Source organism: Pyrgilauda ruficollis, unplaced genomic scaffold, assembly GCF_017590135.1.
Source record: "Pyrgilauda ruficollis isolate IOZ18807 unplaced genomic scaffold, ASM1759013v1 scaffold30, whole genome shotgun sequence".
Lineage (NCBI taxonomy): Eukaryota > Metazoa > Chordata > Aves > Passeriformes > Passeridae > Pyrgilauda > Pyrgilauda ruficollis.
Window position 1 is genome coordinate 2,725,295 of NW_024524378.1, and position 14,044 is coordinate 2,739,338.

General features: G+C 38.5%; 1 protein-coding gene across 2 annotated transcripts in view; it reads left to right on the forward strand.

The window, feature by feature from the left end:
- Nucleotides 1–14,044, forward strand: part of CA8 (carbonic anhydrase 8) — a 47,891-nt gene that overhangs the window by 12,970 nt on the left and 20,877 nt on the right. The window contains exons 4-6 of one of the 2 annotated variants that reach the window (XM_041473784.1): nucleotides 9,469–9,564; nucleotides 11,951–12,013; nucleotides 13,368–13,416. In XM_041473784.1, the coding sequence (XP_041329718.1) occupies nucleotides 9,469–9,564; nucleotides 11,951–12,013; nucleotides 13,368–13,416 (208 nt within the window). The remainder of the gene's footprint in view (nucleotides 1–9,468; nucleotides 9,565–11,950; nucleotides 12,014–13,367; nucleotides 13,417–14,044) is intronic. The other variant, XM_041473785.1, reaches the window with a different exon arrangement.

Here is a 14,044-nt window from a genome sequence, read left to right on the forward strand (position 1 = left end):
ATTCAAGAGAAAACTGTTGGAGAAGCATAACAGAGTTTATTATTTCAAAGGAAGCTTAGCCAACATTACAGGAAAACAAAAACCTGCCTGAGTTTCCTAGAGGAGAGTATTATGGAAGAACAACTGCTCCCTGGATAACAGTCAAAATTATGACTTAAGAAGATAATATGCAGCTGCAGATTCTCATATCTTAAGACAGACCATTACCTTTGAAACACAGAGAAATGTGGGATACAAATCAGTTATTAACAAAACATGGCAAAGTGACAGGGAAGGAGTGCTTTCTATTCTCCCTTCATGAGAGAATTAAATTGGTGATTAAAATCCTCCTACACACAAACAGTCTGGTTTTAAATCCAAGACAATAGATTGCAGGCAACACTTTGGAACTGAACATGCTTTTATTAAATGTCATATAAATAACACTTCCAGAATTAAATACTTAACCTATAGCTCTTTGTGTTTTCTGTCTTCTTGATGATATTGCTAGTCTGTAATATTATCAACTATCCATCAAGGTCCAGTCTTTTTTCCAGGCTTCACCATATCTAACTGTGGACCTATGAAAGCACATGCAGACATGCACATGCACCCTCTCAGACTGGTAAGAACTCAGACTGAAGGTAGGCTGGAGAATCTTGCAGTAAAACCTTTGCTTTTTCCTTCCTGGCTTTCATATTTCAAAGGAAAGAAAAAGAAAGACTTGAGAGTATATTTGTTTCTGTTAGCATAAGTAAAGGCAGACCCAGGGCACTTCAGCCTGCATATTTGCTGGAGCCAAACATGGTAGGGAACAATAAGCTGCTCTATGGTGCTCCTTGCTTTGCACACTGAGCAGAAACTTGGCACAAAGAAGAGTCTGACCTATGAATCTGACGCTAATAACTGTGTGGCTGTTTAGTTTCTTACCATTAGGTCGATATTGAAAGTTGGCAGCATAGAGACAGGGATATTTTCAGTCCATTCATGCATTTTTTAGTCCTCTTCTTAGCCTGCATACTTACATTACAGTTAAAAAAATGTTAATTTTGATTAATTCCTGTTTTCTTTTAATCTCTTGTGAGTGCCAGTACACATAATCTGTGCTTGTGATTTCAAATGTGAAGAGAAAAAAAATACATACAGATGACAAATTTTGTATCCTCAGTTTCCCCTACGCCCTATGATGTTTTTGCCAGTGATTTTCCTAAGAAACAGGCAAGCTAATGTTATGTGTCAGCAGCTTCTGTGGGTAAACAAAGACATAGGTAAAAACATGTAAGTTGCAGTTGCATTAACCATGAAGATTCCTTTTTTTTTTTTCCCCCCTACTTTTTTAGACCTTCTGGCTTGTTTTCCCAGAACAGAAAGAAGAGTGCTGATTGGATTTTATGGTTCCCATTGCTTTTTTTTTTAGCTTACTCTTTGTAGCTGTCGTGTTTTGAGTTTTTCCATGTACATCAGTACTTCCTGCTGTTAATTTCATTTTTTAAATGAACCAATAGTTCTTTGTGTAAAATGAAATGAGGATGCTGCAGGTGATTAGACTTTTCAAAGGGAACAGAGATTCCTGTTTAATATTAGATGTTACAATGTTTTTATTATTCTGTTATGTAGATACTTCTTTAGTGAGTTTGCCAAAAGAAGCTACAATAGTGTTTCCTGAGATGCTGCAAATAATTCAATTGTCCCACCATTCGTTACCTTGTTTGTGGCACATCTGAAGGTATGCCACACAATTGCTTAGACTACTTCTGCTTTCACTAGACTGACTTGTTTGGAAAGAGAATAGGTTTTGAAAGTGTCTTTGCAGTCCTTGCTTTTATGATTCAACAAAAATAACTTTTTTTACAGCTGTTCTTCTTTCAAAGATGTTCATGGAGAGGAGAGCACCAGTCAGCAAAGGTTCTGGACTACCGTGGTGTCCTAGTCAAGCATATGTTCAGCATGTTTTAGCTGTGAATTTAGCTTTTGACCTGAAACATGTACTATCTCACTCTGTGATTGTGAAGTTGTTGGAACAGTATCTCCAGGATACCTTGAGCTCTGCTCCATCTTGATTTATGTGCACCTAATTTCTCTGATCTTAGATTACAGACTTCTTTGTTCAGGGAATGTCATCTTGTTCTGAACATACTTGGAGCCTGACGCTTAATGTGCAGACTAGATCTGCTCGATCTTTAACACTTTCAGTAAATCATAAGCAGAAGTTGAGCAGAAACTGTGCTTTCTCTTCTCCTACATTACATTAATCAGGAGGTTTTTAATGCTAACAGTGTTGTCATCTCTGTTCATTGGAACTGCTTGCAGTTATGTCTCTTAGTGGTGAACTTAGTGCTGCTTTCAAAGATAAGCAAGGAGTTCCCTTTATGTAATTTTTTCATTACAATGATTTATGTATGGAATTTTAAAGAGCATTTAAATTATACTGAAATTTAGTGGCATTTTGGCACCTATCCACTATAGAAGCCTAGAAAAATTCAAATATGGAAGAATAAACCAAGTGCACTAATTTTATAACCTAACGACATTCTCATGCTCTTCATTTTGCCCAGAGTTCATGATTTAGTAATTTGCTTCTATTTGCATTTTCAAAGGAAGCAGGTTTACGTTGACCATACTATAATGTTTAACCATGAAGACTTTATGGGTATTTTTTTCTTTGTTTTGTGGCATGAAGTATCTACATGTACTCCTGCTTCTCCTAAGATATTTTCAAACAGTCCATCAATTCCATTAACTTTATTTTCTTAAACCTCTCCTTCAGGCTGTTAATAACTAACTTTCTGGTTTTTTAATCACTTTTCTGAAAGCCATATGCCCTGGTCATATCCTTGGTTTGGTCCCCTTGTGAGGATTTGGAACTTAATTACTATATGTTATGGTCACTGCCAACAGCTTAGTCAATTGCTTCCTGAAACAATTCAGTGCCAAGTCAAGTATCAACTCATAAATTCTTGTGCACATGTAAAATAGCAAGACACAATTTTTCCACATTTTGTCCTCCTGAGATGTTGTTTACGCAATATTTGTGCTGTTGAAATTACACATAATTATTGTACAAGTAGACTGTGTTGCCTTCCACTATTACTAGCTAAAATCCTGAGCTTCATTTCATCCCTCTCAATCCAGAAAAAAGCCTTCCTGCTGGCCGTAGTTAGGTAGCTGAGTTTGCCATTTTTACTAATCCCTACTCCACTTTTATGGCATGTTGTGGATGAAACTGGAATGTACTGATCCTTTGCAAACTTGGGTGAGTCCAGGACAACCTTTGATATCTCTACAATCTTTAGCAGAGGAATTCTAAAGCTGCTTTAATTTACCTTAGAGATATAGACATATCCCTGAGACCCTGTTTAAGGAATCAAAAGAATGTTTCAGCTACACTCTTTCTCAGCAGAGACAGAAATATCACAAAACCCAGTCTGCCCAAATTTTCCAGACTGACATGTTTTAGGTGCCCCTCTGATTAAGACATCATGATACGGTATTCCTGTATTAGTATTTTGATGTATAGCCTGTATGCATTACAAGAAGAGTTGGGAAGAGATGAGAGCAATGACAAATCTCTCATTCTTGAGAGATTTGTTGAGAGGTGCCTTCTATCCTGTAATATTATTAGACTAAGCGGACTTTCCTGGAGCTTGTAACAGCTGGTTGCACAGCTAGCAAGGAATTGCTGTATATCCTAGTTCTGAGAAAGGAACAAAGGTTACTAGAAGATTAATTTACACATGATGCAGCATGCACTGAAGAAAGAAGCTTTTGTAATAATTAGCTTCTCAATCAAGAGTGTAGAGAGTGGAAAAAATGCAATGGTTGATTGTGCCAGCTGCACAGTTTCAAGCAGGCCCACTGATGATTGTGTCCCAGTCAGATGTTCCAATCCATCTAAAGAAGAATTATTTAAAAATTATGGTCTTCTACTGTGCACAGAGCACAAACAGGACCCTGTTAAACAGAATAATCCCCCACATCACAAACTCTTGCAATATGGGTTATGGTTGCCAATTAAGTTGAGGTAGGACCTACACCTAGGCTGGGCAGGTATTTCTTGTTCCTCTTTCTGCCTGAGCTGCCAATAGTTTCATCAGGCCCCTGTAGAGCCTGGTGCTGGTGCCAGGGGTGTCAGGAGGATTTTTGCTGTTGGCACATTTCCTTTTGACTCCTATGGAGCATGAGCCTGGTGCTCTATTCCAAACTGCCTGACATATCCAGTGGAAACTCAGCACATTGAGCAGCAAATTAGAATTTCAGTCATTTACCAGTAAGTATTCATAAAGAAAGGAGTTATAACATATGAGCTGCTTTTTTTCCAGACTGTGCAGGTTCATAGCAAATTTGCAACATTAGGATCATACAAGAATGCAGAAATGCTGGTGCAGAGTTCTTCTTCTCCTGTAGCATTAATCAGATACCTCATCACAGATGATGAGCTGTGATTTATTCCAGGATGTATTTTCCTGTAAGGAATTAGCCTGTGTTGTTTTCGGTCTGACACTTGGGTGACACATGCATACCAGTAGGTCACAGTAACGGACAGAGCTACTAGCAACTTTCCTGACATTTTAAGGGTTGGGCAAGCTTAGTTGAAAGTAAGCTTAGGTGAAACATGGTCATTCAAACAAGTGGATGACTGAGGAGGTTTGAGAAAGGAGTCATTCAGGAGTCAATCACGAGATGCTGATTTAGTGGTCGCAGGAAATTCATGGCTGTACACAGAGAACCTTCAGGAGTGCAAAAGAACAAGAGGCAAGGGACACAGGCTGCAACAGGAGACATTCTGATTAGGTAGAAGGAGAAATAAATTATGGGGAGGTCAAGCACAGAACGGGTTATCTAGAGAGGTTTTGAGACTTCTGTCGTTGGAGATACGGAAAACTTAGTTGGACGAGGACCTGAAAAACCTGATCTGACTTTGAATTAGTAGCTAACTTTGAAGTTGGTGCTGCTGTGAAAGAGTTGAACTTCAGAGGTGACTTCCAACATAAATTGTCCTGTCATTATATATTATATCTGTGAGCTGGGAATGAAGTAAGGTCATCAACAGAGCTTTAAAGATCATTTTTGCTCTCAGTGAGCTTTAGACCCTGCAGAATTCCACAGAGCAGTCAGTGCCCCAGACAGGAGAAAAATGTACATTTTTGTAACTGTGTTTTTTATTGAGACACTGGTTTCCAGAACTGATGAATGTGATAGGTCATATACATTGACTCTGATTCCTGCCAGAATCTGTCATCCCAGGACTCCAGTTTTGTGTAAAAATCTACCATCAAGCCTTTTCATATTGACATAGAAGGTATTTCTGTGGTAAAGAAAAGAAGGGATTTCAGTGGTAGGGTTTTAATTTGACAAAAGTTTATTGATTTTAAAGCCAGAATCTCAGGTCCTTACTCAGTTTAGAGAGTCTTGTTTTGAGACAGGCCCCCTGCTAATGTCTGTCAACTTTTCCTAAATAAGGATTGGGTTCAGTATCCTTTTGGTTGAGTGGGGTCTGGATGAAAATTGAGAAGTTTCTCAGAATTTGTTCCATACAGAATAATCTTTCCAGGGGGTTTCCTCTGCTACCTGGAATGATTTCTTAATCTTCACTGTGTAGGAGAGTCTCTCCAGCTGTTCACTTCAGAGCAAATCAACTTTATCAGCACTTTATTATTATTTGGCTTCATGAGTTTTCAGTTTATCTGATTTTAAAGAAGCTGCTACTACAATTCTTTGATTTACAGCTGTAATGTTAAAAGGCCCAAAATTATGGTTTTTTCAAGAAAAAAGTGGATTTTTTGAGTGCTAAGGATTTTCTGATAGCTGATTATCTTGTAATAATATACTGTCTGGCATGTCAAGCCAGTCCCCCATAATCAGTAACAGCACAGCTGACTCGTTTTGGCTGCATAGAGCCATCATAACTGCCAAGTATCAAAACATTACCTGACAAGGTGAGCAGAGACTTTCCTGCGACACTGACGTGTGTGACTGCTTTGTACTCTGAATGAGAACCACACAATGGGAAGCTGCCAATGCACTGTAACTGATTGTTTAGAAAGCTCCACATGGTTATGTTCATATCAGAGGCTGGCACTCCTTGTGAGTGAGCATTTTTCAAACAGCTGTCTCAAATAAATGTAAAAAGGTTACTAAAATACAGAACATTATTAGCCTCTGTGATTATTCCTAGTTGTGAGATACAGAGGCATGGATATGATGTTGTTCATATCCATGGGCATTATATCATAGTGACAGTTTCAAGATTTGTGAAAGCACTGTGGTCTTTCCTCTGTGCACATCTGATTCCCATAAATATTAACAAGAGTTCTAGGCCATGTTTTTTGTGGTCTGTACTCTCAAGAGTTCAGATTTTGTAATGTTTGTAGACTTGTTGCCATCTTTTTTTGAAAATTGTTCTCTGATGTTTGTATCTGATGTTACATTACAAATAAAAAAGAACACAGAAAAGTCAGAGCAGCTCCAGAGAGCAACAAAAAAAGCAGGACAAAACATGATTTAAAAAACCCCCACACTTTACTACAAACACTACTTCCTTGCACCACTTTCTGAATGACTTTTCCATGTACTTACCCAGCCCTGCTTTGAGCTACATTTTTTTTTGCTTTATAGAAGAAATAATTTTACTTCCGTTTATTTAAGTGCATAACCAAATGCGTTTAATTATTTGAGTGTGCATGCATGGTCTTATAGAGTTAAATGATATGTTGGCCTGCTGTTTGGAAATATCATGGTATTAATGATTATTTTCCATTAGGTTGCCTTTCTAATTTCAGTTTGTAAATCACTAATGATAGAACATTTTCTGTGAAGAGCTAATTGTGGATATTACCTTGAGTCAGGACATGGGAACGTAACAAATACACTGCAGTGCATCCAGTGTGCTGTTGTTAGCAGTACCAATCAGGGGTGCTATGTAGAAAGAAGACATGAGCCCAACCACTTTTTGTTGTACTCCCCAGCCATCTACTGTCATGGGGCTAGGAGTGCTCTCTACCTGTTTTCTTTAGTGTTTATGACAGCAAGTTTGCAACCTGCTGTGTGAAAAATATATCACTAATCCACTGTAATTATGGCCATCTTTAACACCAGCATTTTAAATACGTATCAGAAGTTCATTCTACTTTGGGTGTTAGCAACCCAGTACAAAACGATGGATCTTGTTCCAAGGACCCTGCTGTGGAATTTAAATGTCCTTGAGCAGACTCTCAAAGTTACAGAGACCTTTAGACCAGAAAGTGCTGATTGCCTATTTTTCAGTTCCTTTAGTGATGTTGATTACTAAACCTGAACCTAGTCTGTGGGTTTCAACATTACTTTTACACATATATGTACTGCTGCACAGACTAATTCTAGAGCTCTTAACATTTTATAGCATTACACAGAGGTTTTGGTGTCACTTTTCTAGGTAATGCAGCCTTATCATAGGGAAATCTGTGCCCTGATGAATCTGCTGCTTAAGACAGGACAATCTCTTTCTGGATAAACTGGGGTCATTGCTTGAGCAATTTGAAGTACTTGTTCATTTTCCTCTTTCTGGGGTTCAGCATTTTCCTTTCAGATCTGTTTAGAGAAAATGTGCTGTTGTCAGAACGCAGACAGATGTCAGATTAGGTTTCACCTCCAAGGGAATGTAACATGCTGAATGCCAGAGCAGCTTCAGCCAAGAGCTGTCTGTTGACACAGGCAAAGCCATGGTCCCTGGACTCCTGGGGATTGTCCTCAGTGCTGTAGTTCCAGCCACCAAGGGACAAGCTGGCTTTGACATGTCCAGCCAAGAGAATCCTCGTAGCTCTGAGGACACTGCCATCCCCACTGCAGTCACCACAACCAACTTCTCTTTCACATTTCCCTCTTAACATCAGGATTTTGGTTCGGGCTGTGGGACTCCGTGATCTCCCTCTAGTGGGGAGCTGGTGCGAACGCCAGGCTCTTCTGGAGAGAAGACCTCGGAGACCGAGATCTCATTATTTGATCCTCTGGCTTTAAAATCCAAAGGCAAACCAAATGTGTAACAAAGCTTTTCATTCGTGACAAAATGCACACAACCAAGTAAATCCATGGGCTTAGTTCTAACAGGGAGCGCTTGTATGTCTAGAAGTCGTGTAGCTGTGGACAAATAAATTATTTATATTAGTGTTCTCATGTAAAAATGATTTATTGTGTTTGCTAAGATTTTTTTTTTTTCCCACAGCAGATGCCTTTGATCAAAATGAATAAAATTATTTGCGTGATAATCTGGAATTTAATTCAATTTACAATATGTTCATTTAAAAGTTTGTATTTACTTTTGGAATAACAGTCATCAAGACGAGTGCCTAAAATTCATATTGGAAAGAAATAAGTGGAGAATGATTGCTTGAAGAACTGGTATTATGAAATGCTGAGATGCCTGACTGAGCTCCTGTTGTGTTAGGGGCAATAGGTATTTCAAGGAGGCTGTTTGTGCACAGAAATAAAAAACAAAGTAGGAAGATACACTGTTTTAAAACCTAATTTTGCTGAAGGTGGAAACAATGTTAGCTATAAAAATGACATTTGAACTTCTTAGACACCTGACTGAACAAAACATTGAGTGTGATTTTACAATGGAAATTGTCTAAGAGTTGGCAGATAAACTTCAAAGCAGCTGTGCTTACAATGTTGAAGCTCTACAGTGTTATCAGACCTAGGCACAGAGATTTACATTTATTTCTGGAAAAACTTATTTTCAAAATCCTTCCTTCCTTCCTTCCTTCCTTCCTTCCTTCCTTCCTTCCTTCCTTCCTTCCTTCCTTCCTTCCTTCCTTCCTTCCTTCCTTGCCTTCCAGCTCTTTTCTCAAGCACTATTTCCCAGATTATGCTGTGACACTTCACCACAACAGATTTTGTGTTTACTATCCAGTGTCTACTGCCTCTCATGTATTCCTCAATTGGCTCCTTTGCTCTTTACCATCTCTTTATTTCACCCTCACCCCTAGGGTGATCCTCAAGCCACTTTTCTCTGCTCAACTTACTCTGTGTTTAACCTTTTCTGAAATCACTTCTACTCTTACTACTGACATTTGAATGATTTGTCTTGGGAGGTAGTGTGTGAGACAAGTGGCATTGTGATAGTACAGTCAGTCAGTCTAATGTGTGTTTGGACAGCCTATGTCCATAATAATTCTCCTACCTTGGGACAGAGCTGAGGGACAGTGTTGGTGGATTTCATTAGCTGATATTATTTCCGCATTCAGATTGAGAGAGTTGTTAAATCATCATTACTATAGTCATTCACACCTTTGATGTAGATTTTAGTAACTGACTGTACACCACTTTATCTGCAACATCTGTTTTTTTTTTTCCTTGGTGTTCCTGATATTTACAATATGTATTATCAACAGTAAATCCACTTATCCCTGCATGTGCACACACAACATGCTGAGGCTTTGTTAATTGATGTTAATTGCTGGTGGTTTTAATTACATGTTTCTCTATTGTTATGTTTGCACTGCTTTGTTTTAGCTTCATCTCATGCACTGGAACTCCACACTGTACAGCAGCATTGATGAGGCAGTAGGGAAGAAGCACGGCATAGCTATTATTGCTTTGTTTGTGCAGGTAAGTCTCCTGTGTTACACTTGTTATGATGCACTGTCATTTGTCTGAGGATAATGAGGTCCTTTCAATGTTATTTAATTTTTAATGATTTCATGAATGAAAGCAATGTATGACTGCCGGTATTCTGTTTGCAAGATATTTTTCAGTCATGTCTTCTATATGTGTGCTATGCAATCAATTTTTGTTTAAACAGGATATTGGAAGTATGTTAGTTAAAGAAGGGATAATACATAGTCAGGCACCTTTCTGGGACTCTGGCTATAAGCAGACATCGAATCTTCATTCCTCTGAGAGCAGAAGGAGGGCTGTCAGGAGGGACAAATGCTTCACTATCTCTGTGATGTATTTCTCTTAATTCCTGGCTGGGTCTGATGTTCAGGGGTTGAGGATATAGACAGAGGAGAGGAGGAAAGATTAAAGAAAAGGCTTACAAAGCCATTGGCACTGCTGAAAACTGGTGTTAGAATTGTGCTTTCCTGAGCACAGGGACAAGTGTGTTTCTTCACACAGGACAAATGTGAGGTGGAGTCGTATCACTTCTTCAGAGACTGAGAGTGTTAACAAGAGTTACCAGAGACCCTCAGAAAAGCCTGCAATGAGGAGGCTTAAAGCTTCCTGGGGACAAGGTGGAATGAATTCTAGGAAGTTAGCACTATAATCTAATTGCTGTTGAAGGTTTTTCAAGGTCTGCACCCTATAAAGGTTTTCAGTTTTAGTCCTCAAACACCAGATTCTCATCTTCCTCATGAGAAATGGCAAACTGTTTTATTTAAATGGGTTTGGAGGAAGAGGTTTAAAGTTCATCCTTAGATCAAATGAATTTTCTTGCACAGTGGTATTATTAATTTGTCATATTTCATAACGAGTTTATGAGTGCCTTTGAGCTTTACCTCTGAATTTAAAGGTACATTGGTTACTGCCTCAACACTCAGATAGAACTGCTAAAAATGGAAGTTAGAAAGTCTTCAGCTTTGTGTCCTAGAGGGCTGTGTGATAATTGCTTATGTAAGTCACCTTCTCATTCCAGCAGAGGTAACCTTTGAGTCAGTTAGAAAGTTATATATAAGTTCTTGAATAAATTTGAAACTTCAACCATACATTTTCCATTTCTGGTCTGTCACCCACATCAGGGTTCATAAGCATTCCAAAAAGGCTCCTTCATTAGCCAAGAGATGCATAATTACAACTGACCAAGGAAAAATAATATTTAAGCTGTTTATTAAAGAAAAAAGGAGAAGAAATTTGGTGACTACTTTTTTCTTGGTAAAGGCATGGAAAAATAATTTTGTACCATGGTTCTCAAAATACATTATTTTAAGGTCAATGAAAATATTTTCACTGATTTAAGTGACAGCCCTTGGGGATTATTAATTTAGAAGCAGCATCTTTGAAGTGACTTCAATATCTTTTATGCACTTTGAAACATTTGAAATTCCTAGAAGTAACAAAGTACCTTTTGTTGACATTCAGTTGTTTCCTTCCAATGGCTACTGTGTCATTCTATTCCAAGAGAAACAAAAAGCAAACAAACTTTTCCGGGTCTAGCTCTCCCATTCTCACTCATGCTGGTTTATTTCCTCACCTTGTATTTGTACACATTGGCAAAGAAAGCAAGTGGAAAGCCATTCTGCCTCTTCTGATTTTGTTCTGACGGTAAAGCTAGGATCCTGGAATGGGTGATTTGAGTCAGAAGCAGCTGAGTTTAGTGTGCAGAGTGAGCAACGTCCATATAAAATTAGAATCTCTCGTCTCAGTGTTTCTCTAGAGCCCCATCTCCCGTGCCTCACAGGCGTTCAGTAGAGGCAGTGCTGCAGCCTGCTGGAGCCTGGCTTTCACTGGCACCATCCCAGAGATGCTGTGGGAGAGGGAATCTGCTGTTCTGTGCTCTGCAGGCATGAAAAAACTCCCCTGAGCTTCAGAGATACCTTGGGCCAGATTTGCAACGCTATGGGAACAAATTCAAAAATTTTCTGTTCTGCTTGTTCACTCTGTTCCTTTCTGTGTACTTTTCTGGCAAAAACCAGTAAGGACAAACTGTATCCTTGGCATCTATATTCCACAATACTGCATGATCTTGACTCCACATAGAACAGGTGCTGCACAACAGGGTTAATAAAAACCTACCAGACTTAATTTTGACTCTTTCTATTGCTCTGTGAGTTGTCTTTGCTTAAAAGTTATTTAAGCCCTGTTTACTTTTGGCTGGTGGTTTTATAATGATTTAATTTTTTGGAGCTGTCATGTATCAGTGTATTTGATTAACACAAGGTTGTGTAGCTAAACTAAAAACAGCTATAGTACTGACTGTTCTGGTTGACCTGTGTTTTGCCTCACAGTTTCTGAAATACCAAGATACTGAAATTCACCTTTGCTTGCTGTATTTCAGATAGGAAAAGAGCATGTGGGCCTAAAGGCTGTAACTGAAATTCTTCAGGACATCCAGTACAAGGTAAGGCATTGTCTGAAGCAATGCTTCCTTTAATGACCACAGAGACAGTAGGCAAAGGGTCTGTAGGGAGCCAAGAGAAAGATTTCAGATGTGTCTCTGGTAAAACCATGTACAAAAGCCACCATTTGGTGGCCAGCATGAAAACCTCAGCATTTTATTCTGATAATATTATTCAGCTAATATGTATTTATTATACTTTTATTTTTTTTTCTGGTGGCCAGAAAGTTTGATCTATACCAGTAACTGCTTGCAAGTCCTACCTTTTCAGTAATTTTCATGGAGTGAGTGTGAGTGCCAGCACTGCAACATGCTTAGTGAGCACCAGCAGCCATGTCTCCAAACTTACCTGGTTTTAGTTTGTAGAGGAAAAGAACAGATGAAGTGAGCACCCCTATTAACTTGCAGGGAAATCAGCAAAAACACAATGCCAACTTGTCAAGTGGATTATATCTGGAGATTCTGAAGGACAGGTAGTAATCCTTGCAGGACTGACGAGATTTGAGTGCTCTCCAAAATGCTGACACTATCTTAAATGACCTTGGGCAAGTTACTTTCAACTCTTTGCTTCATGATCTGTAACATAGAAATAATCATACATTCCTTTGATTTTAAAAGGAATTTGAGATGTATTGATGACACATATTTTTATTGGTCTGAAGAGATTACCATTCACTTCAGCAGATGCTGAAGTGCAGAAAAATAAGAAAGGAATTGAAATCTTTTAGTCAAATGCTATATGGTAAACTTCAGGCATGATGTTTAATATTATAAACTCTTTATTTATGAAAGTGTCAGAGGAAACAATAGTGTATGAAACTCTAATTTCATTACTGAGACAACATCCGAGCAGAGGAAGGTCATGAGAGGCCTCACAATTATGGGGACTGTGTTATAATGGTCCCTTTCAAAGGCATCAAACACACTTTGGCACATATAACATTTTATTGTATTAAATATGTAGGACCAGCATTATTTTATTAAGTGTTATCCACATCAGTTAAGTAAAGCTCACTTTGGCCCTTGGTTTTTTTAACTTTTTTTTGTATGAAACCGCTGAATTTCACATAGAGAATTTCAAGGCTGGGACCTTAAAGAAATCCAGGTGCTAAAGGCAGAAAGTTAACAAATTGCTGGGATAAGCTTGAAAATGAAATAAAAAATAGGATAAAAATACATATTTGTGTAGCTGCAAGGAGAAATGCAGTGGTGATTAAATGGGTGCTCTTAGTGAGGTTGCTTTCCACAGGAATTCAAGTCTTAATGGCAAAAGAACACAGAATGTGTTTTACCTCGGCATTCATCAGCATTTTAATTAGAAGCTAGAGATGAGATTGACTTGTATTCATTTTTTCAGGGGAAGTCCAAAACAATACCCTGTTTTAATCCCAACTCTTTATTGCCAGGTAGGTGCCTTTGCTTACTTTTGCACTTTTTTACTTTTCGTGTGTGGATTAGTAGCCAATTGCAGGGGCTGAGACAATCCTAAAGCCTAGCCTAAACTGCAAGCCTGAATGATCCCATAGGGTGGTAATGCATTTTAGTAATGCACATCCTGACAGGGGTAGTGGTGAATTCCCATTGGAATTTACTGTAAATCTGCACCTTTGTCATGTGAGTGGGATGTGTTTCTGTAGAGTGTGCACTGCTGACAACACCATGGCCAGCTTTGTTGAGGATTTACCCACCCATCCAGAGAGACAGCTGTGTGTATTCCTTTCTCTACTTGGGCATAAAATAGGGAGTGTAAGGCTACCCACTTAAGAAGGTAATATTTTTGGCAGAATCAAAAGACAATGCCATTGTGCAATGACAGTTGTATAGCAAAAAAGGAGAAGGGACAAAGGGAGGCAAATTCAAACTTACGTAGCTAAAAGAGTAACAATAAGAAATGTGATGTTAAAAAAAAAAAAACATTTCTAAAGAAAAATGTTTCTGCAAGGAATCCATTTGAGCTAAACTCTGTCATAGTGTCAAGGTCTTGAATTTTTCAAAGTAGCCCAGGTCTACATTAAACTATATTAATTATATCAA